The sequence below is a fragment of the Octopus sinensis genome, linkage group LG1 (assembly GCF_006345805.1).
Source record: "Octopus sinensis linkage group LG1, ASM634580v1, whole genome shotgun sequence".
Taxonomy (NCBI): domain Eukaryota; kingdom Metazoa; phylum Mollusca; class Cephalopoda; order Octopoda; family Octopodidae; genus Octopus; species Octopus sinensis.
Genome location: NC_042997.1, coordinates 110,851,927 through 110,878,168, shown reverse-complemented (window position 1 = coordinate 110,878,168; position 26,242 = coordinate 110,851,927). Strand labels below are relative to the sequence as shown.

Genomic DNA, 26,242 nt, shown 5'->3' with positions numbered 1-26,242 from the left:
AATCGAGCAAATCGACACCAGGACTTATTCTTTGTAAGCCTAGTACTTATTCTATTGGTCTCTTTTGCCGAACTGCTAAGTTACGGGGACGTAAACCTATCAGCATCAGTTGTCAAACAATGCTGGGGACAAACACAGATACACTAACATATACTCACACATACATACATACATACATATATATATACAACGGGCTTCTTTCAGTTTCTGTCTACCAAATCCACTCACAAGGCCTTGGGTGGCCCAAGGCTATAGTAGACACTTGCCCAAAGTGCTACATAGTGGGACTGAACCCGAGACCGTGTGGTTGGTAAGCAAGCTACTTACCACACAGCCACACCTGCAATTATATAACTATCTTTTTTAAATGTATACTGTTCAGCAAAAAAAAAAAAAAGATTTATGTATTTACTTATATGTTTTATTTCATATTTAATACCTAGGGTCACAAAAAATCTCATGGTGAAAAATGGGGTCATGAATGGAAAAAGCTTATGAAGCGCTGAGCTAAACTTCATTTCCACCAATTCTAAATGCTAAATAGCTAACTGAAATGTAACTACCATCGGCTTCTGTGCCAGTGGCACTTAAAAGGCACCATTTGAGCGTGATCGTTACCAGTGTCGCCTTACCGGCACTCGAGCCCCATGCGTGATCATTGCCAGAGCAGCTATCTGGCCTCTGTGCCAGTGGCACATAAAAGACACCATTCAAGCGTGATCGTTACCAGCATCACCTTACTGGTACATGTGCTGGTGGCATGTGTAAAAGATTCAAGTGAGGTCGTTGCCAGTACCACGTGACTGGCCCCGTGCCGGTGGCATGTGTAAAAGATTTGAGCATGGTCGTTGCCAGTACCACCTGACTGGCCCCATGCCGGTGGCACGTTAAAGCACCCACTACACTCTCGGACAGGTTGGCGTTAGGAAGGGCATACAGCTGTAGAAACTCTACCAGATCAAGATTGAAGCCTGGTGCAGCCATCTGGTTCACCAGCCCTCAGTCATTTGTCCAACCCATGTGTATAGAAACAAACTTACAGTTGTTTTACAGAAATGCTGAATGAGTATCGTACGATACAGACAAGAAAGCAGTAATTCTGAACGCAGTATTGCTGTTAAAACAGTAGAAGAATTAGGTTGAACAAGAAATCAAAAGTTTTCTCTTGTGACTTCCTTAATTTCAGTTGATTGGGAAGAAGGATTAGAAAGAACAAACTATTAAATTACTTCTACTAAATGACTATTTACGGACTACTTATTTAATACAATGCTACTAATGAAATCCAATAGGACTATTGAGAAATATTGTTGCTGCTGCTTCTGTTAATGTATGAGATCTGCCTTGTACAGCATTTCTGAAGGGCAAGTTACCATTTCCTGATTAGAATGTTCACATGATAAGTGAATACACATCCACGTTTAATCAGCAGAAGAAGTTACGAAATGACTTGAAGGTGAAATGTTTGGTGGAGGTAAAACACATGGACTGCATCCCGCTTTCGGTTTTTTTTTGTTTGTTTTTTTTCTACAGAAACCCACCTTTTTGGCTGCAGAGATTCTGAATAGCAAAAAAGAAAAAAAAAAAGAATCGCCACTTCAACGTTTTTGGGGTTTTCAAAATTTTCGATTTCTATGTACGTTCCAACTGGAAAGTCTGACGAGCTAGAAACAACAGCTAAACTGAAGATCCACTTTCTAAATATGAATTACCAAAAAAGAAAAAAATTTTTACAATGACATTTTGCTAATTTTGACATCATTCTCTCAATTCCAAAAGCCCCTCAACCACAACATGTTCACTTTCTGTCATGGATGCACTGGCAGAGTGGAGGGAGGGGTTATTTATTTATCAATTTAAAAAAATTTAAATTTTACAAAATTTTTTTTTTTCAGAATCATAATCTCCATATTTTTCTACGTATTTCGGCAAAAAAAAAAAATTGGGGGAGGATTCAGAATCTCTGCAACCGAAAAAGTGGGTTTCTATAGAACCCCACCACCAAATAACCAAAAGGGGGTGTGGTCCATGTCCACCCAAGCATCGAGTACTCCTGCAAAACAGAACTTGGTAACTTCTACTGATTAAGAATAAAAAAGAAATGTCTACTCAGGTTTTGACTTCTGTTTATCCTGTTTGTACGATCAATACCCACTCCTTTAAGCTACTATATAGCTTTTAAGCAACTGACCCTGAACAGGAAGATCTGCCAACAGATCCCTGACTTGTTTTGGAGAATTTGTTGCAGTTGCTTCCTCCAGAGTCATATCCCAATGATGACCATATTTGTCGCTAAAAATCACGTAAAAAAATTGCTGAAAGCAATCACAGTAACGAAAGCATAGGAATCCAAAATTTTAGGATTGCAGATCTGGATTCAGCCCGGAATGTTTTTAATTTACTCATGGAGTTAGCCTTTAGATTATAAAAATTGTTATTGTAAAAAAAAATTTGTTGCAAAAAAGTCATGTAAAAAAATTGCCAAAAACAATCACAGTAACAAAAACTTGGGAATCCAAAATTTCAGGATTGTGGATCCGGATTCTGCCTGGAATGTTTTTAATTTACTCATGGAGTCAGCCTGATTCCAAAATGGTATATGTTGGGCTACAGTCTCTAGGAGTAAAGTTGAAAAAGTGTGACACACTGACATTCACATTTATTATATCATATTAAGGTGGTCGAGGATTTACGGTATTCATTTAGAATTAACTAAGATAACACCCAAATATTCAGATGTCAAAATGTAACAAAGGAAATATATTCAAACTAGATTCTCTGTCATTCTTTCAATGAATATTGGTTTTCATGGCTGTGTGGTAAGAAGCTAGGCCTAAATGTGATAATTCATATAGGGGTGTAAAGATTTAAAACGAATATCGGATACTTACTTGGTATGTTGCAGCATCCAGATTAGATACAGCGACATAGAGAAGGTTATTTTGCAGCGTATAGACAAGAGATGGAATGGAAACTTTCATACAATCAATTGGTTGTTTGATGATGTTCTCATTCAAATGTCGTAACCAATTTGAGACGCTACCTTCTTGGATAAAAATGAAGACAAGACAAGTCATGAATTTCAAAACCTCTGACATTATCACCGCTGTGGTTGACATGAATAGATCTCCTGGTCTCGTACGCACATATCGCATAACAAGTGCAAGCAGGGCATTTTGCAAAGTTAATGAGGTCAAACTAATATATTTCATACTTTTAGGTGATTCTGAAATCGAAAACAAAAAAACAGATTAAGAATCAATCTTTTAGAAGTAATTGTAACAAAAACTACAGAAGTGTAATTTATTTTATATCGGAGATCAGTAAGACCATCCTCATCATCATTTAATATCCATCTTTCCACACTGGCATGGTTTGCACAGATTGATGGGAAACAAATGAGCCAGAGGACTATGTTGAGCTCCAATATCTGTTTTAGTATGAGAATAAGAGAGAACAAAAAGAATCAGGAAAGAGAAATATTTTGTCTGATATCCATAAAATATATTTCAAGTTTATATCACCTTTATATGGAACAGAAGGATTACATTTTAGAAGTTCTTAATTATATTAGAAAGACAAAAGCTTAGATTCTGGCAGACCAAACCTGAAATTTGATATAAATATATTTGTTTTTAAATGTCTTAAAGAATGAAGGGCAGCTGTTGCAACCCCCTTCAAAGCTTCATCATCATTGTTTGACCGTGGTCGAGACAATGGAATTTACTATGTTACGCCAGACTTCACGGTCCATCATAGCATTATGGAGGTCCCGTTGCTGGATGCCTGTATCCCTGGAGATTACATCAGGGTAGGAGAGTGTGCGCCCTCTGGTATCGCGAGCAGATGGCTTCCAGAGGAGAAGAATAGAAATTACCTCATTTTCAGCTCTACAACAATGTCCAGCAAACTGGACTCTTCTATTTTTCACAAGAGATGATACAGGTGGTAGTTTCCCATATATTTGTACTTTGGTTGGATGACGCTTCCACGAGAGATTTTGAGCTCTCATAAGGAGGCGCGTGTAAGTTCCATCCAACCGCCTCTCAAGCTTCTTTGATAATGTCCAGGTTTCTGAGCCATATAGTAGAATTGGTTCGACTGTGGCTTTGAAGATTTTAAGTTTGAAATCTCTACTTAGATTTCAAAGCTTCAGGGGCTGGTGGGAGGGAGAAAGGTTACCTTTAGACTGGAGACCTGGCATAAATGCTTGCAACAAACATTAAAGGCATCAGGGGTTGAGATTCAACCAGAGAATGAAGTTTTCCATTTAAGAACAAGAATGCTTTTTACTGACATGGTTCCAAACAGTTTCTGTCAACCAAATTTCATTCAGAAAGGTTAACATGGAAGATATTTCCCTCTCACTGCATAGACACAAGTGTGGCAGTGTGGCCAAGAAGCTTACTTTCCAATAATATGGTCTTGGGTTCAGTCTCACCACACAGTACCTTCAACAAGTGTCTTGTATTACTGCCTTGGGTTTACACCAAAACCTAGGGAGTGAATTTGGTAGATGGAAACTGAACAAAGTCGGTCATCTCTCTCTTTATGTATCGTCATCATCATTTAATGTCTGCTTTCCATGCTAGCATGGGTTGGACGATTTGACTGAGGTCTGGCAAACCAGATGGCTGCACTAGGCTCCAATCTGATCTGGCAGAGTTTCTACAGCTGGATGCCCTTCCTAACGCCAACTAGTCCGAGAGTGTAGTGGGTGCTTTTATATGCCACCGGCACGAGGGCCAGTCAGGCGGTACGGGCAACAGCCACGCTCAAATGGTGCTTTTTACGTGCCATATATATATATATATAATAAATATATATATATATATATACACACACACACACACACATATAATGAAGGTGCATGGCTTAGTGGTTAGGGTGTTGCATTCACGATTGCGAGATCATGGTTTCGATTCCCAGACCGAGTGTTGTGTTATGCTTTTGAGCAAAGCACTTCATTTCATGTTGCTCTGCCATCATTCTGTCACCTGACATGAGACACACTCGTGCACCTGTACAGGTAATGTCTATTTGATGGGGAGAGTGAGTTTTATGTGAATACAAACATTTAATCACTATAAACAAATCATCTGTGTGGTTGTTTGGCAAGAAATTACAGAACCTTCAAGCGTTGTCTAACAACGGGAAAGTCCATGAGATATATATATATATATGTACAGCTATGCTACATCGCAGTGAAACATGGGCTTTGACTACAGAGGCCATGCAAAGGCTTGAAAGAAATGAAGCTAACATACTTTGCTGGATGGGTAATGTCAGTGTGCACACACTGAGTGTAAATGATTTAAGAGGTAAACTGTGTACAAGAGGCATCAGATGTAGTGTGCAAGAGAGATGACTGTGCTGGTTTGGTCATGTGATGCGTATGGATGAGGACAGCTGTGTAAAAGAGTACCAAACTCTAATTGTGGGGAGTACCTGTGGAAGGGTAGACCCATGATGACATGAGGCAAAGTGGTGAGGAAGGATCTTCAGATGCTGGGCCTCACCAAGGAAATGATGAGGGACTGAGAAATGTGGTGATTTGCTGTACTTGACAAGATGCATCAAGTTAAGTAAAATCTCATCTTCCACACATACAGGCTTGTCCTTCCAGGTGCCAGTGCCACTTAAAAAGCACCTGTGCTGGTGCAGCACAGACGCAACCTTGCCAGTTCCACTTAAAAAGTGTTCATGCTGGTGGCACATAGAAAACACCCAACATATGCTGTAAAGTGGGTTGGCATTAGGAAGGGCATCCAGCTGTGGAAACCATGCCATAGCAGACACTTGGAGTTAGGCCAGCTCCATGTCAAACTGTCCAACCCATGCCAGCATGGAAAACACATGTTAAATGATGATGATGATGCTGCTGCTGATATATACACATACACACACATCTCATCAACATCATTTAATGTCCACGTTTCATGCTGACATGGGCTGGACACATACACAAATATATATGTGTGTGTGTGTATATATGTATATATATGTGTGTGCTGGACACACACACAAATATATATGTGTGTGCCTTTATTTTGATATTATGTGATGGTAGTAAATGGGTTTTACTGTTATACAGGGGTGTTGTTCATTTCCAGTCATCTGTGAAAGACATGTCTGGCCATGGGCAAATATTAGCTTGTGGTAAGACATTTGTATTCCAACCACGTGGTTCCATGTTCAGTCCCACTGCATGGCAACTTGGCTAAGTGTCTTCTGCTATAGCCCCAGGCCAAGCAAAGCCTTGTGATCAGACTGGAGGGACAGAAACTAAAAGCCTATTGTGTATATATACAGGATGCGGTGATAGAACTGTCATCTAAATTATGCAAAAATGAAAATAACAATGGCATTTCATTTTAACAGATATATTTACCAAAATTACATAAAAATATCTTGAAATACTAAAGAGTAAATTTATTCAATAAAATCGCCATTGGCTTCAACTATGGCCTCCAGACGACTTTGGAATCTCCTGTAACTCTTGTTTAAGTTGGTGAATGTTGCCATAATCTTTGCCTTCAATTCATCTTTGGTGTTACAAGGAGTTTTGTTGGTGTCTCGCTCAACTGTGCCCCACACATGATAATCAAGGGGGCTGCAGTCTGGAGAGTTAGGTGGCCAGGTGTTTGGGGTGATGTGGTCGCAGAAATTGTTTGACAGCCATGACTGGGTTCTCCTGCTTGTGTAGCATGGTGCAGAGTGCTGTTGCCAGATATAGGGTGTTCCACCATCAACCCTGTTCACCCAGGGCAGCACTACCTCCTCCAGGCACTTGATGTAGGCCTCAGTGTTGAGTCTGAGGCCATTTGGGCAGATGAATGGAGGCATAACATTGCCAACACTAGTGATCTCTCCAAACACCATGATGTTGACTGGATGTTTGATTTTTATCATCCTCAGAACATGTCCTCAGATTCACACCCAAACATTCTGAAATGTTCGTATTGGAGCTTCTGGTGAGAATGCCAAGCTGTACAGTATGTCGTTACCAAATTTCTAGCAGAATGAATAGCATCACGGTGCTGTTTTTCTCACAGACAGTGCCCAACTGACCCGTGTAGTTGACAAAACAAAAAGCAAGCTATGCGCATGTGTGAAATTAAAAATATAAAATGGCAACAATTCACCCATCACACCCTGTATCTATACATATGTGATGATTGTAGATGATCGCCAACCATCCATTAAATGATGTTGTTTGATTCCAGTCATCTATGGGGGAAATTATTACCTTCCTTGAGAAACAGATGAGGGTTGGTGACAAGAAGGGCATTTTGTTGTAGAAAAATGTGACTCAAAGAATTCCATCTGATTCTTGCGAATATGTAAAAGTGGTCGTTAAAATGTTGACTATATGGATTAACTTCATTTTGGCTATTTCTACTCTGAGCATGAGTTAACCACTTTGTATGAAACAAATTTAGGTTAAATATCCTTAAACTTACAGGCAAACATTGAGATTTCTACTTAAATATACTTTATGCTACTCTGAATGATATAAATATCAAAGACATACTGAAACATCTACAACAATAGCCATCTGTTTATCATATTTAATTTAGGCACACTATTGATAGGTCAGTTAGTGCAGCATGTCCCGTGATAACATCTATTACACATGTGATGTGTTAAAAACTCAAATATCAAAGAGAGATAAAAATTTGTCCCAACAAATGGCACCAAGAGCTTGCACCAGACTTCTGTAACTGTTTTGGCAGGATTTTTACAGCTTGATACCTTTCCTAACATCAACCACTCAGCAGAGTGGACTTAGCATTTTTTACATGGCACAAGCACAGGTGCGGTCAGTTTTGGAAAAGTTTTTACAGCTGGATGCCCTTCCAAACACCAATCATTTTACAGTGTGGACTGGGTGCTTTTTTTAAGTGGCACCTGCACTGACAGGATCACCAAGTACTTGCAAGACAAAAAAAAAAGAAAAAGAAAAAAAACTCTTTTGAGAGGGGAGGAGGCATTGGAGGAGGTGATCTTATGTCAGATGATGAAAGGTTAGAGAGAAACTGAGAGACATAAACAGGTGCGATGCTGCAAAGGAAATGCATGGTTACCCAACATGAGTGAAGTGCAGGAGGAGAGACAGAGCGAGAGAGAGATGGTGGCAAAATGCTGGGCATATACAATGTTACAGTGAGACAGGGCGTAGGTGGAACATGCAGGTTCGAAGCTAGCAGAGAGCAATGATTCAGTGGCAGAGGGCCAAGAAGGCAGGCTTGGGGAGTGGGAGGTAAGCATAATGCATGAAGCAGAAATGTGAGGAAGTGAAGAGATGTAATTTGGTTTGTTGTGGTAGAATGTGTGAGAAGTTTTCTTGTTAAATGTGGGTGGGACACATAGTGCTTCCAGAACTCAGTTTTGCTGGTGTGGGCAGGTCTTCTCAAGAACCTCATATTGCCAGACATCTCAGTCCATTGTTATTTCCTCCATGAGGCCCAACATCCTGAGATCGGTCCTTACCACTTCATCCCATGTCTTCCTGGGTCTCCCTCTTCCACGGGTACCATCCACTTTCAGTGATCACCACTCCTTTATACAGCTGCCCTCATTCATACACATCACATGTCCAAACCAACTTAGTCTTCTCTTTTGCTTGCTACATTTGATTCTTCTTATGCCCAACTTTTCTCTCAATACATTTGCACTTTATCATACATGTGCACTGATGTTGCACATCCAATAGAGCATACTACCTTCATTTCTCTCCAGTCTATGCATGTCTTCTGCATTCAGACCCCATGTCACACTACCATGGAGTATAGTCATTTGCTTACAAGCATCATATAGTCTACCTTACATTCTGAGAGAGAGTCTTTTTGTTGCCAAAAGATATAATAGCTCTCTGAACTTCCTCCACTCTATTCTTATTCAAGAAACAATACTTTCAGAACATCCTCCACCATTGCTAATTTAGTCACCTAGGTAACAGAAATTATCTACAACCTCAAGAGAGCCTCTTGGGCTTTTGAGAGAATCTAAGTCCTGTGTGCTCATAGTGCTTATTGTTCCTGCACATCTGCCACATACAAAAAAATCTATTGATCAGGGCCATCTATTGATCAAGAGCATATACTTAACGTAAAGAGAGTTTTATCTTCTTTCTGACTAACAACAACTCTGATCTTTGCTAGGTTAACTTTAAGGCCCTTTGATTCCAGGTTTTGTTTCCATACCTGGAATTTCTTCTCCAGTTCTGCTAAAGATTCTGCAATAAGAGCAAGGTCATCAACAAAATAACAGTTCCCATGGACACCCAGTTTTGAATTCCTGTTATGGCCTAGAGGACTAAAATGAATAAGAGTGGGATGAGAACTGAGCCCTGGGGCCTTTTCAATGATATGTAATTGTAGTCAGGCACGTGTTCAGATGAGATCTCATTGTCTCTGATATAGGAAAAAGTGAATAAAACATTCACAGCTGCCCAGCTGAATAAAAATTCAGTATATGCAATTGGCTGAGTATTTAATTACAATAGCCATCTATGTATCATACTCAATGTATACAAACTGTTGGACAGGCCAGTTACTGCAGTATTTACCCCTGGATAACATGTGTTATCGACTTGCTGTGTTAAAAACAATAATTCACCCCAGCAGTGTCCAATAAGAACACCAGAAGCATTTTCATCTATTTATAATAATGCTTCGAATACAGCACAACCATAAAAGATGTCTCTAAATACTGTAGTAACTGGCCAATTGACAGTGCCTATACATTAAGTATGATATGCACATACGTGATGGGCTTCTTTTGGTTTCTATCAACCAAATCCACTGACAAGGCTTTGGTATAGTAGAAAACACTAGCCCAAGGCAGCATGCAGTGGGACCGAACCAAAAACCATGTGGTTGGAAAGCAAACTTCTTAACCATAGAGCCACACATATGCTTTATTCAGTCTGAGATTCTAGGAACAATTTGAAAAAAAAAAAAGAGGAAAAAATACATAAAAACAGACATGCAATAGAAAAGATAAGACAAAAAAAAAGACTACAATGACATTGCTTTTTTTTTTGTGTTGAACATGTGAACTGTATAGAAGTGTGTTTATTTGTATGATGCAGAAAGCAGAGAGAAAGAATCTGAGAGGCAGAACAAAGAAGAAGTCATCGGTGCTGGAAGAGAACAAAACATACCAAAAGACAAAAGAAAAAAAGAAAAGAAAGCAACAACATGAACCTTGGTGAAGCTGATTCAGTCAATGACTAGAATGGTACCATAGAATGGTAAACACTGAAATATGGCTGTCTGGAATCATTAAATTATATAAAAGACATTTAACAATAACACACACACAAAAAAAGAATATATGGGGATCGTTATTATTATAGAATGTTTTTGTCCAACCCATGCCAGCATAGAAAAGGGAAGCTAAATGATGATATTTCAAGTTTGGTAAAACCATTCTGTCATCTCAGAAGTGAATGACATTTGAAATTTCTTCATATAATGATGCATATATTCTATCTTTTCTACTCTAGGCACAAGGCCCGAAATTTTGGGGGAGGTGGCCAGTCAACTAGATCTACCCCAGTACACAACTGGTACTTAATTTATTGACTCTGAAAGGATAAAAAGCAAACTCAGAATGTAAAGACAGACGAAATACCACTAAGCATTTTGCCTGGTGTGCTAACGTTTTTCTGCCAGCCCACCTCCTTATGCATATATTCCATCTTATTACCTACATACTGCTATATATATGCATGCTGTGCCAGTGGCATGTAAAAAGCACCCACTACACTCACAGAGTGGTTGGCGTTAGGAAGGGCATCCAGCCGTAGAAACATTGCCAGATCAGACTGGGCCTGGTGCAGCCTTCTGGCTTCCCAGACCCCAGTTGAACCGTCCAACCCATGCTAGCATGGAAAGCGGATGCTAAACGATGATGATGATGATATATATATACACACACACCATCATTCAATGTTTGTTTTCAATGCTGGCATGGACTGAACAGTTTGACAGGAACTGGTTGGCTGGAGAGCTGCTCAGAGTCCCTGTAAGTTCTGGAATGGTTTCTATGGCTGGATGCTTTTATGCAGCACTGGCATGGGCACCGATATGGGTGCTTTATGTGTGGCACCAGCACCTATGAGCCCACAAGATTAGAAATGCTCAGCTGAAGGGGGATGCTGGGGACAAGCCTGTATGCAAGGAGAGCTTTGCTTTTATTTATCTTGGTGTTTTTTTAAGCACAGCAAACCACCAGGAGTCTTGGTCCATTGTCATCCCCTATGCGAGGCCCAACATCTGAAAATCCTTTCTCACCAATGTCTACACACACACACACACACACACACGATAGACTTCTCTTTAGTTTCCATCCACCATTTCAATTGAGAAAGCATTGGTTGGACCAAAGCTACAGTCAATAGCAGACACCTACCCAAGGCGCCATACAGTTGGACCAAACCCTGAACCCCATGGCTGTGAGGTGAACTTCTTTCTCCCCACACTCATGTCTGCATCCAGACAAAGAAGTTTGTTAACATCCACACCCCAAATTCCAATTATTCAAGTTTAAGTCTGCATTAAACACCACGCCCCTGCCCTCGTTTAGGAAAGGGCAACCTGATCTCTTTACAACACATTATATTAGTTACACCCAACAAATTCCCAATCATGTTACCAAGTAAGAAGACAAGTAACAAGTGAGGGAGAGAGAGTCAGTCATCATTATCTTTCTTTTATCTTTTACGTGTTTCTTCAAATTCTTCCGAGGTCGACTAAATATGTACCAGTTGAACACTGGGGTCAACGTACTGGATTTAACCCTTCCCCGAACTTGCTAGCTTTGTGCCAAAATTTGAAACCATTATTATTAGTGTAGTGGCTTGGTAGAATTGTGACTTGGGAGCAGATTTGATCAGAAACAGCCAGACCAACCACTGAGTGTTGGTTTCCATTGACAATAATTGGTAACAGCCTATTCACACAACAACAACGAGAAAAAACAATTGATATATGACAATGAACCAGCTTAATTTAGATTTAGTGAACAAAATTTGAAGAAAAAAAACATTTTCCAACCCAAATACTTTTCATACTAAATCAGAAAGACCTTGAACGTTTTACATTTGTTCATAGCAGGAGAAAGAGGGTAGACAGATAGAAAATAATACTATCAGAAACCATAGTAACATTATAACTAACAATGACAATATACAACCATCACATCATTCATGACACTTAATACTGTGTTTTTTTTAGGAATGGAGTCTTATATCTTCAATGACAAAAGCAAGATAGAATTAAACCATTACACATAAATACAAGGCGATTCAGTTTTTTTGTAGTCATTTGTATGAATTTAGAAAAAAAAACAAAACAAAAACACATAGCTCATCAAAGGAAAACTGTATTTGGAAACAAATTGGTACAAATAATCTTGAGAAACCTTTTATCAGACTTATTCAATGAATCCATTGTTGGCACCAATGGCTGCTCAACATAGGGGTGGAAACGCTGATATGCTCGGATCAGATGATCTTTATCAATTTTGGACATAGTGCTGGTTATGGTGGACTTGAGAGACTGTACGGTGTTATGGGGCGGGGGTTAATTGACCTCTCGCTTGACTATGCCCCATACCTAACAGTCCAGCGCATTGAAGTCTGGTGAGCTAGGACACTATGTGCCTGAGAGAACATGATCCTGAAGATTGGAATGCATCTATGCTTGGGCTCTCCAAGCGTCAAGAGATGGTGCAGAATTTTGTTGGAAGATGTATGGTTATTGCTTTAACATCTACTTTTCCATGCCAAACATGGGTCAGACAGCATTGACTGAAGCAGATTTTCTATGGTCAGGTGCCTTTCCAAGTTGCCAACACTCACCCGTTACCAAGCAAGTTAATATTTCCCTTGAGTCTAGACATGTTTTCTAGATTTCAAACAGGCATTACTACCTGGACGATAGTGAAGTTTCTATACAATTAGAATATAATGTCAAGACAAGTTCTCACACACACACACACAATGGGCTTCTTTCCAGTTTCCATCTACTACATTCACTCACAACTCTTTGGTTGGTCCAAGGCTATGGTGGTAGACAATGTGCTGTGTAGTTGGACTACTGCCAGATTGCTCTAATATGGTTGGGTCATTGGAGGCTAAACTGGTAACCTCACCAAGCTTGCTTGGTGAAGAGGGTGACATATTGGACAGCCAGTGGGAGAAAAAGTAAAAAAAAAAAAAAAAACTATTCTATATTTAAGAGATGAGGAATTATGTACATTATTTACATTTGACTGATATTTGTCCTCATCTTGTTTGTTGGTAACACGTTTTGGCTGATATACCCTCCAGCCTTCATCAGGTGTCTTGGGGAAATATCAAACCTAGGTTCTCATTCCTAAGGTATTTTTCAATGTTATTATTATTATTATTCAGGTCACTGCTTGGAATTAAACTCAGAATCTTGGGGTTAGTAGCCCGTGCTCTTAACCACTATGCCATATGACCTGATGAATGATAGAGGGTATATCAGCTGAAACATATTAACAAGCAAGATGAGGACAAATATCCGTCAAATGTAAATAATATTAAAAAAAAAACATCAAAGGTTGGAGGAATTCAAGAGAGTCAACAGCGTTGTTGTGTGGAGTCATACTGCCATATGGTGTGTCTCTGTTTTGCAGTGTTTCTCCCCTGTTTGCCGACTTGTTGGCTGAAATGAAGGAACAGCATGCTTCTGTGAGATTTTGTTTTCTGTTAGGGAAAACGGCAGCCGAAACAGTTGTCATGCTTCAGACAGCTTACAAGGACGCTGCCATGAGCAAAACACAAGTTTACGAGTGGTTTCACTTGAAGACCAACCTCGTTCAGGATGACTGTCAACCTCCCAAACGAATGGAAACATCATGAAAATTCATGAACTGATCTTGGGAGGACCATCACCAAACAGTCCTGGAGCTCCTGACAACAAATTTAGAGTGAAGAATTGCAAATGAAAGAAGTTGTAGCAAAATTTGTGCCTTTGTTGCTCATGGAAGATCAAAAGCAGTCATGACTGAAAGCGTGTTGTGGACTGTCAGAAGAGTTGCAAGTTGATCCAAACCTTTTTCAAAGGTCATCACTGGTGATGAAAGATGGTGCTATGGAATTTGCAGATGTGGAAGAAGTGAAGAAAAAATGATTGAAGCATTAGAAGGCATCACTTTGCAAGAGTTACAGCATTACTTCCAACTTTGGAATACGCATCTGGACTGATGCATTGCTTCAAATGGAGAATACTTTAAAGGTGATGAAAGTGTGAATATGTAAAACTAAGTGAATAAGACAATATTTCAAAATTCCAGTTTCTTTTGGGTATCCCATCGTATACACCAGAAAATCCAGGAATCTGGTCCTGTGATTCGGGAAGAAGCTTTATCCATTTTCTTTTTAAGCTACCGTTTTGAGGTTGAACAAAGAATATTTCCCCCAAATCTGTTTGGTTTTCCATTCTCAGATGAATAAAAATGTTGATAATTGGGTACTTGAAAATATTACATCTAATCAGCATTACCATCATTTAACATCCACTTTTCTATGCCCTTCCTGTAGCTAGCCACGTCCCTCAATTGTTTTTATATTAAGGTGATATTTCCCCATGGTCAGACATACCTTCACAGAGGACTAGTAATGAATGACACTGCTTGTATGACTATGACACTTATTTACAACTACCACATAATACGCAGACAAGGTACAACTACCACATAATACCCTGACAAGGTACAACTACCATGTAATACCCAGACAAGATACAACTACCACATAATACCGAGACAAGGTACAACTACCACATAATACCCAGACAAGGTACAAATACCACATAATGCCGAGACAAGGTACAACTACCACATAATACCGAGACAAGGTACAACTACCACATAATACCAAGACAAGGTACAACTACCACACAATACCAAGACAAGGTACAACTACCACATAATACCAAGACAAGGTACAACTACCACACAATACCAAGACAAGGTACAACTACCACACAATACCAAGACAAGGTACAACTACCACATAATACCAAAACATGCACACACATTATAATTAAACAAGAATATTGCCTGTAATAAACAAGCAATTTGGAGATATACTTTTGCTTTTCTGAAGAATATCAGGAAATATGGCAGACGTACAAATGTCGTCATTTTAGTTTTGTCAAATTTCTTGTTGCTTATAAAAAAACCATGAAATGAATATTAATTTTCAAAAGAAAATATATTTATCGTGTTAAAATAAAATAAAGCAAATTTTTCCCCAAAACTGTGGAATAATAAAAAAGAAATCCTTAATTGAAAATCAAGTAAGGGTTGGTGACGCAAACAGCATCCAGTCATAAAATGCTGCCCCAAATGAGCCCCGATCTAATTTATGCAAGCAGGAAAGATTCTTGCAGGAAACAAACATAAAAAAACCCCAGCTAATTAAATTTAGAAGAAAAAAAAAATTAAAATTCACAAATTCTGATTATAATTAAATGGAAAATGGGGAAAATCATAAGTATTCACTGACAAAAATAATCTAAAAAATGACACTTAAGAGATTGTATAAAAAGAGTCTTATCAGTGTTTAATTTGTGTATGGTGCGGGGTGGGGGTATGGGAAGATACAAATAAATTATCTTCAGACTATTAGTAAATTTCACAGTCAAATAGGAGCAACAATATATTGAGTCACTTAAGATTTAGCTCCCTACTTGAGAACACAATAACCTAGAACAGAGGTTTCAACTTTTTTAATATCAGGCCAGAGCCAAAACCTAAATGTTTTTAGGAGGCTAGTATGAAAAAATGTAAAAGGCAAGTCAAAAAAAGATTTATTATATTTATAGAGGGAAGAGTGTTGAGGGTGACCAGAAGGATGATTTGGGGATCAGACGAGGTCCTGGGAGCAGCAGTTGAGAACCACTGATCAAAAAAGTGCCAACTTGCTAGCTGTGCAATTTAACCAACCCATTTGGTACCAACCTGTCTGAGACTGATTCTAGTTCCATTTAACATTTAAACTGGCCATATCCAGCCTCTCACACCTATCCTGCAATGTCATTCTAAAAATAAATAATCACATCATCAATATCCCTTCCTAATGCCAACCACTCTGCAGAGTGTAATGGGTAGTTTTTATGTGCCAACGGCATGTGAGTCATCCAGGCGACACCAGCACTAGCCATGCTCAAACGGTGCTTTTAACGTGCTGCCACATGGGTGCCAGTCAAGTGGCACTGGCATCTGAGTTTTACATTGTGTGGCCCTACTTGGAATTTGCAGAACAAGGATAAAAATATGAAAGACTATATCCTGATTGTATATGTGATGTAGAATGGTGAGGGATTAGAACATTTTTAGATTCTGCTCAAGAATTAACCATGGGAAAAACAGTTTTTTTTTTATTTAGTGATAATTTTTAAAATCTTTATTTCTTTTATACTTGTTTCAATTGTTGGACCACGGCCATGCTGGGGCACTGCCTCGAAGAGTTTAGTCAAACAAATCAACCCCAGTACATTTTTGTAAAGTTTGGTATTTATTCTATCAGTTGCTTTGCTGGACCACTAAGTTATGAGGATGTAAACAAACCAACAATGGTTGTCAAGTGAGTGCAAGAACACACACACACACACAATGGGTTTCTACAAAGGTTCCAGCTATGAAATCCACTCAGAATGCATTGATTGGACAAAGGCTATAGTAGAAGACACTTGCCCAAAGTGCCACGCACTGAGATTGAACCTGGAACCATGTGGTTGCAAAGTGAGCTGCTTAACCACACCTGGAATTATTCCTATCAATAAAAGGAGGTCAAGATGAAAAAAAAAGAAAAATGAGAATATCCTGGATAAAATGGATAATTTATTGATTGAAAATAAATCAGTAACCACGATTTGGATAACAAGTTTGCTTCCCAACCACAAGGTTCTGGGTTCAGTCCTATGACATGCCACCTTAGGAAAGTGTCTTCTACTATAGCCTCCAGGGTAAATGGAAACTGAGAAGAAGCCTGTCATATGTGTGTGTATATATATATATATATATAATCATTGCTTAATGTCCACCTTCCATGCTGGCATGGGTGGGACAGTTTGACAGGAGCTGGCCAAGCAGAAGCCTGCACCAGACTTCTGTGTCCGTTTTGGCAGGATTTTTACAGCTGGATGCCCTTCCTAACACCAGCCACTCAACAGAGTGGACTGAGTGCTTTTTATGTGATACAAGCACAAGCAAGGTCAGTTTTGGCAAGGTTTTTATAACTGGACGTCTTTCCAAATGCCAACCACTTTACAGTGTGGATGGGATGCTTTTTAAGCAGCACATGCACTGACAGGGTCACCAAGTAACTTGCAAGACAAAAAAAATATTTTAAAATAAAATAAAAATCTTTTGAGAGGGGAGGGGGCACTGGGGGTGATAATCATGTGTCAGATGATGAAAGGTTATAGTGAGACATATATATACACACACTGTGATACCTGTGCCGGTGGCACGTAAAAAGCACCATCCGAACGTGGTCGATGCCAGTGCTGCCTTGACTGGCTTCCGTGCCAGTGGCATGTAAAAAGCACCAACTGATTATGACTGTTGCCAGCCTCCCCTGGCAATGTGCCGGTGGCATGTAAAAAGCATCCACTACACTCACAGAGTGGTTGGCGTTAGGAAGGGCATCCAGCTGTAGAAACACTGCCAGATCAGACTGGGCCTGGTGCAGCCTCTTAGCTTCCCAGACTCCGGTCGAACCGTCCAACCCATGCTAGCATGGAAAGCGGACACTAAACGATGATGATGATGATGAGTATGCATATCTTTGTGTCAGTACCTTGCCACTGCTTGACAGCAGGTGATGGTGTGTTTATGTCCCTGTAACTTAGTAGTTTGGTTAAAGAGTCCGGTAGAGTAAGTACCAGGGTTTACCAAAAAATAGTAAGTATTGGTGTCGATTCGTTAGACTAAAAAATTCTTCAAGGCGATGACCCAGCATGGCCGCATCCAATGATTGAAACGAGTAAAAGATAGAAGAGATGAAAATGGAGAAGAATTAGTAGAAAAAAAGACAAAGAAATAGTTGGGCCTCATGAAAGCAATGACCAAGACCTTTGGCATTATGTCTTGCTCGAGAAGAAGACCCATCAAGCCAAGTAAGATCACAGTTGTGGCACATACCGGTGTCATGCAAATGGCACATAAAAGCACTCTTGGAGTGGTTGGCATTAGGAAGGGCATCCAGCTATAGAAACCATGCCAAATCAGACAGGAGCTTGAGGCAGCCTTCCAGTGTGCCAGCCCAGTCAAACTGTCCAACCCAGCATGGACAACGGATGTTAAATGATGATGATATATTTTCAATTAATCAAAAGTTAAATCAATCAAAAAAATGATTAGTCAAAAGTGGAAAAAAATATTGGAATTAACCAATAAATAGATTATTGAACTTTAATCCTGCCAGGTTATCGCAATTACATTTAGTGAAGTGTAAAATGTATTGGATATTGAACTATGTTAATAAAGATTTTGTTGGTGGTGAAAAAACCATATTCTTTTAACCTTTCCGTTACCAACCTGGCTGAAACCAGCTCTGGCTCTGTAGTACAAATGTCTCATTTTCATAAGTTCTGAATTAAAATTTTCCACTAAACTTCAGTCACAATTTATGTTCTTAACCCTAGCTTAATGACAACAAAGTTATTTTACTAAATTCTATGTTATATTTAAAATTAATTGAAAGAAACACAGAGCATCTCAAAATAAATACAGATGTAAAAGGGTTAAACTATATTATCACAGATTGTAAAAATTTCACGGAGGCAATGACCAAGACCTTTTGTATTATGTCGTGCTTGAGAAGAAGACCCATCAAGCTGAGCAAAATTGCAGTCGTAGCAGACACTGATGTCATGCAAGTTGGTACCCATGCCCGTGGCACATAAACACACCCCAGTGTTGTGCCAGTGGCACATAAAAGCACCCATTACACCCTTGGAATAGTTGGTGTTAGGAAGGGCATCCAGCTATAGAAAATCAGGCCAAATCAGATTGGAGTCTGGTGCAGCCTTCCAGCGTACCAGCCCAGTCAAACGTCCCACCCATGCCAGCATGGACAATGAATGCTAAATGATGATGATGATGTTGGTACCGGTGTCAGTTGAAAAGCACCCATGCTGGTGCCATGCAACACTGGTAATGGTGCTATGTAAAAAGCACCCATGCTGGCACCACATATAAAACACTGGTAATAATGCCACGTAAAAAGCACCCAGTCCACACTCTGTAAAGTGGTTGGTGTTAGGAAGGGCATCCAGTCATAGAAACCATACCAAAACAAACATGGTGTGGATCCTGGCCTTGCCAGTTTCTGTGAAACTATCCAACCCATACCAGCATGGAAAATGGATGTTAAATGGTAATAATTGTGGAAGCTATTGAGAATTTTAGGGTGAAATTTGTTCTAAAGTAAATACTATCAATGTGTGTGTGAGAGAGAGAGAGAGAGACCAAGAGGAAAGAATATTTTGAAATTAGTCTTCAAAATGTTACTATGGTAACCTTTTTGAAGATACAGTTGCACCAAGATCTCTCAATTTATGGAATCTACAGAAAGATTTACAACAGAAAAGTTTAGCAGTTTTTTGTCTTCTCTGCCTTTATCAGTTGTCTAATTTAAAGCAACATAACTCATCAAATAAACAGAGTATAATTTATTGAGTAAGCACACACATACACAATGTAGTTTATCAAAAGCCACACATTTTCATATACATTTTAAATATTCCCCATGGAAATGAAAAATGAAACCCAACACATGTTTTAGAGAGAGAGAAATGTATTTTAAAACAGCTGCAGTGTGTATATGTAAGTTTTATCTTATAAACACTCTTAACACATACACAAACATACAGAGCAAATATATACAAAACAACCAGCGCACCACCAAAAGTTCTCTTCATTCTGTTGGGTTGAAAACTTTATGATTGGCACCATCAACACTGTCACAATAAAAGTTAAATTTGGTGAAACGGCGTGGTGCTACATAAAAGCATCTGTACGGTACCATGCAAAAGCACCTGTGTGACATCATGTAAAAGTGCCCTTGTGGTGTCACGGCAAAGCACCCATATGATGTCACATAAAAGTGCCTGTGTGGTGCCACGTAAAAGCACCCAGCACACTGTAAAGTGGTTGGCGTTAGAAAGGGCATCCAGCTGTAAAAACTATGCCAAATCAGACTGGAGTCTGGTGCAGCTCCCCAGCGCGCAAGCTCTGGTCATGCTGTTCAACCCATGCCAGCATGGGCGATGGATATTAAATGATGATGATGAAATGAAGGTGGGTAGATGTGTACTGCATACATGAAATAAGATGGTGGGAAGCCCCAGTCAGATTCTTCAAAGAACAGACTCTAGGTAGGTAACAGTGCAGGAGTAGGCATATTTTTGCAGAGAAATGGCTGAAGCAATTGTAGTCAAAGGCGACGACAAAATAATTCAACGCTTACAGACAACATGGCAACAATAGTGATCTCTGTATAAGCACCACATTAACCCTTTTGATACCAACCTGCCTGAAACTGCCCTTGATTCTATATAGAAACTCCATCTTAATTTAATTCTATCAAGATTTCATGCTAATTTGTTCTAGATACCAACTTAATAATAACAACAAAGGCATTTTAATAAATTACAAATTGTTTTCAAAATTAATTCATACAAAAACTAAGTATTTCAATAGGAATAGAGTAACAAAAGAATTTAAATGATTGACAGGTGAGTAAAAAAACTTGTTTTAATCAGGTTGTCTTGATAATAAAACGACAGTGACCTTGTTATCACAACAACCGACTTAAAATAAATATGTGGCTAATACGATAGTTGTTCTGATGAGAAAAGAGACTATGGCTGGCGTGCACGGAATAAAGAGAGTTGAAGGCTGTTGGTGTCTGTGTAAACGATGTAGCAATTTGCAACCACTAAGTCTAGGAAACTGGTCAATTGACCAAGTTACCCACCAGCCAGGTAAACATGCAAAACCAGGAAATAGGATGAGCAGATGGTCGTGAATATTAAATGATTTGTTGGGAAGAGTGAACCCCTTAATACTGACTAATGACAAGAACTAAATGCACTCACAGTGAAACAGGATAATCTGGAGAGGAATGGTTTGGAAGCTGGAAGATGTAATGGTTAGACATACGTTTAACTCATAAAGTGCTGGGAATGTAAATAATGTACATTATTCCTCATCTCTTAAATGTAGAACTGTATAACCCATGGATCTTTTACTTGTTTCAGTCATTAGCCTGTGGCCATGCTGGGGTCTTGAAGAAGTTTAGTTGAATGAATGAACTCCAGGACTTCTTTTCTTTTCTTTTCTTTTTTTTAACCTGGTACTTATTCTGTTGGTTTCTTTTGCAGAACTGCCAAGTTACGAGGATGTAAATACACCAACACCGGTTAGAGGGGGACAAACAGACACAAATACACACACACATGCATATACAACGGGCTTCTTTCAGCTTTTGTCTTCCAAATCCACTCATAAGACTGGTCAGCCTGCGGCTGTAGTAGAAGACACTTGCCCAAAGTGTAACATAGTGGGACTGAACCCAGAACCATGTGGTTGGGAAGCAAACTTCTTACCACACAGTCATCCCTGATATTAAATATCGGTGGATGGAACAAGGTTCCAGTCATCCATGTAATACGGTGGTGGAATGGTACAGACGACAACCATAAAAGCTAAGAGACAGGCCTGGAAGGGAACAAGAAACAATGACTGTAACTAGAAGAAAGGCTGGGCAAGAAATATATTTAGCAAAGAGAGATGCAGAAAGTAAGAGGTCACCCATGTTCTTTGATGAGAAACTTGGAGGTGTGGCGTGATATGGATTGCAAAGCTGCATGTCTGAACAAGGACATTGTTAGTGAGGCCGAAGCACTGAATGTTAATGGTGTTCTTGCTTTAACTGTTACTGATAGAAAAACACATAGAAATGTTATTATATGAGATTGTAGGAGACCTGTTGCTTGTGAAGACTTTTGGAACTGAGTGAAATGGTAGTTGTGGCAACAATGCCAGTGGCACGTAAAAGGTACCGTTTGAGCATTGGGCCTCATGGAGGCAGTGACAGGTGACCAAGACCCTTGGTGATATACGGTACTTGTGTTGACCTGTCATGCCAAGTGAGATTGTAGTTAGGGCCGAAGCTGGTGTCGGGTCAATGGCACCCGTGCCGGTGGCACATAAAAAGACACCCACTACACTCTCGGAATGGTTGGTGCTAGGAAGGGCATCCAGCTGTAGAAACATTGCCAGATGAGATTGCAGGCTGGTGCATCCCACGCCACCGCTTACAAGTTTTCAGTCAAACTGTCCAAACCATGCCAGCAAGGAAAGCAGACGTTAAATGATGATGAAGATGTGGAGAATGAGTGTAAGAAAGAGGGACCACACCAACAAAACTCAACAGATTGACAATTACATGGTCATCAACCCTATCACACCGTGTTCCCGCTGTCGTGGGAATAGCATAAACACAGGCCCTACCAGATTCCCATAAACGCAGTAACAAACAACATATGTAGAAAAAGAAGATAAGCAAATGAGAAAAATAGACAACCGACCATGCTGGAGCTTTGTAGCCGATGTGTGTTTATGATTCATTGTTAATGATGATGTCCCCCCATCAAAGCTGTTGTTTACTTTAGTTTCTAATTGAAAAAAAAAAAAAAAAGGACTTTTATGATGAAATGAGTATATGATGAATCCAGCATCCAGTACTTCGCCAGGTAAACGAGCAAGGCGTAGACTCTTTGCAGTTCCGGAAATTATTGATTACACTGTGTAACACAATTTTAGTCTTTGGGTCGCAACTGTTATCAGCTTGAGTAAAAAATAAGCAATGTTTTGAAAACGGCTAATATTTCCATCAAGCTTTGCTTTTCTTACATTTATTCAAACCCCAAAGAATCTCTCTCAACACATGGCTATGATGCTCCCCCACTACTCCTGCTTGTGATCAGAGATGCACATATTGTCAGCCACTAAGGGACAGGTTCAAGCGGTTAAGGTCAAACAACTGACAAGTAGATCTGTGGTGTTGAGCAGAATGTTTGCTATAACGATATTTCTGCTTCAGCAACTCAGTACTGAATTTGTCTGAAACGTAATGGAAAATAGGTCAGTTTCAAAACATTGATTATCCAGGTGACAAAAGCAATGTCTGAAGGGAACAGTGATCATTTCTTTTGAATTCTAGATAGAAGCAAATAAGGAATAACACTTACTGACCAGAAGACAAAAAAAATAAAATTGTTACAATGTTTTATATTTATTGTTGAGAGAAAAAAAGTTTATCCTTGCACAGACAACAACAGTGATTCAGACAATCAAACTGGTGGAAGTGATGAGGAATGTATCAATTCAGTCGAACAAATAGTCATTAAGAGAGACAGGCCTATTATTGATGTTCTGAATTTTTTGTGATTTTGTCCATTAGTTTGCCTGCAATTGTTACTCTTGAGATGTACATACAACTATTTATTTTTTTGCTTAGGGGCCCAAGTAGTGGGTAAAGATAGACACAGTTAAGGATATGAACAGCAACAGCTAAACAAACCATTAGCAAAGAATCCATGAGACAGTAGTTGAGTTAGTGAAAATATCTGAAGAAGTAGGCCAGACATATTGTCACGTGACTAGTCAATGATTGTCATCACATCAACTGCTTCAAAGATGAAGGAAACACTCTGGAGACAAGCAACTATTGAGACACCAACCAAATAGACCATAGTTAGGCAAGTGACAGAAAGAGTTACAGCACAATTAATCAGGAAGGAAATTAGCTGAGATGAGATGTAGTTTAGGTTTCTGATGGGACAGGGTTTCATTAATGCCCTCGCCCTAGTGCTATCTGGCTGACTATATATATATATATATATATTTCTTTGCTAGCATGGAAAGCAGACGTTAAACGATGATGTTGACGATGCCCACAGGGGGCTGAACATAGAAGGAACAAACAAGGACAGACAAAGGGATTAAGTCGATTACATCAACCCCAGTGGATAACTGGTACTTATTTAATCGATCCCGAAAGGATGAAAGGAAAAGTCAACCTCAGTGGAATTTAAACTCAGAACATAATGGCAGATGAAATACCTATTTCTTTACTACCCACAAGGGGCTAAACACAGAGAGGGCAAACAAGGACAGACAAACGGATTACGTCGATTATATCGACCCCAGTGTGTAACTGGTACTTAATTTATCGACCCCGAAAGGATGAAAGGAAAAGTCAACCTCGGCGAAATTTGAACTCAGAACGTAATGGCAGATGAAATACTGCTAAACATTTTGCCCGGTGTGCTAATGTTTCTGCCAGCTCGCTGCCAATATATGGCCAATCAATTGAAAAGGTACACCTTACAGCTCCAGAATCCTCCAAAGCACATTCCTGTCCACTGAGTCGAATGGACATCCAGCCATGGGAACCATGCCATTGCAGACAATGGAATATAATGCAGTCCTTGGGGATCCATTGGATTCTGCCAGATTGTTCAACCCCTGCCAGTTTGGAATATGGATGTGAAATGATGATGATGAGGAGGAGGAGGAGGAAGAGGAGGTGGAGGAGAAGACAAACTTGTTTTCTTGAAGAATTTTTAATTGACCGAACTGACCCCAGTATTCCTCTTTTTTCTTTTAAAGCCTGGTACTTTTTCTACTGGTTACTTTTGACATATCACTAAGTTATGAGGACATAAACACACCATCACCAGTTGTCAAGCGGGGTGGGGGGCACATGTACACGTGTGTGAGCATACACACACACACACACACAACAGGCTTCTTTCAATTTCCATCTACTGTATCCACTCACAAGGCTTTGGTTGGCCCAAGGCTATAGCAGAAGACACTTGTCCAAAGTGTCACACAGTTCGGTGGGACTGAACCCAGAACCATGAGGTTGGGAAGCAAGCTTCTCACCACACTACACTTCCAACAAATGACAACTTCCCTGCAGGTTTTAAACTATCCTGCCCTCCCCCACCATCCCTTTGAAAAATATCCTTCTTTGTTGACTTTATGTGGCCACAAACATGCATTATAAGCCAAATCTGTCTGTCGTCCACATCAACACCTGCATGACTACTTCGTACATAATACCTTTATTAAAAAACAGAATCTTACAGTAATAACTAAAAGAAACATTTACAATCAACCACACAAACAATAAGGTCGTTAATCCCTTATTGAGTCTTTTAAAGTCATTTGAAAAGACTTTTTGCTGTTTTTATAGCCTCAGATTTACATTGAGATGGTAAACTTAATCCCTGGCATCATTCAACATCAGCATCTGCTCCTTGATGTGGAGTCCATACTGTCATAAGGATTTTAGTCTGACCTTTCGACAGAGAGTAACTCCCCGCACCCTTCTCACTCACCCACTACTCTCAGAGACCACTTAGAGATCATGGGAGCTGCCTTTCCCTAACCTAGTTGTGTATATATATATATATATATTCATACATACTACGTTGCTGCCTGCAGGTTTGTTCTCACAGGTATTAGGCTACAGGTGAGAAAACACCAGCAGGCAGGAAAGAGGAGAGAGAGAGAAAAAATAAAACCCAGCAAAATCAAGCAGAGAACATCAAGAACACATTTTCACAGATTTAAGAAAAAACTATATGAGTTAACTTTGGGTTTAGGTTTTAAACACATTAAAAGCAAATACAAAAATCCAACACGGGGAAAATGATCAGTCTCCTAAGATTAAAAGTTGACCCTGTTTTGAAAAGATCTAAACTAAAACATTCCATCAAAATTTCCAGCTTAATAAAGTTATTTTATTATGAAGCATGATCTTTGAACTTTGGGCCTCACAGAGGCAATGACTAGTGACTGAGACCGTTGGTAAAATGCTGTGCTTGAGAAGAACCATGAAGACAAGTGAAATCATAGTCATGGCTGATGCTGGTGTCACATAACTGGCACCTGTGCCGGTGGCATGTAAAAAGCACCTTTTGAGAGTTGGGCCTCATGGAGGCAAAGTGGCACGTGAAAAGCTCCTTTCAAACATTGGGCCTTATGGAGGTAAAGTGGCTGAGCTCCTTTTGAGTGTTGGGCCTCACAGAAGCAATGATCAAGATCTTTGGCATTATGTTGTGCTTGAGAAGAAGACCCATCAAGCCAGGTAAAATCGCAGTCATGGCAG

The 26,242-nt window shown here is 39.6% G+C and overlaps 1 protein-coding gene across 9 annotated transcripts in view; it reads right to left on the bottom strand.

The window, feature by feature from the left end:
- LOC115211585 (UDP-galactose translocator) overlaps window positions 1–26,242 on the bottom strand; it is an 81,213-nt gene that overhangs the window by 15,300 nt on the left and 39,671 nt on the right. For all 9 annotated transcript variants that reach the window (XR_004999611.1, XM_036503774.1, XM_036503797.1 and 6 more), the window contains one exon: window positions 2,892–3,226. Coding sequence is in view for 8 of the 9 variants with exons in the window: in XM_036503774.1 (XP_036359667.1) it covers window positions 2,892–3,226 (335 nt within the window). In the remaining variant the exon portion in view is untranslated. The remainder of the gene's footprint in view (window positions 1–2,891; window positions 3,227–26,242) is intronic.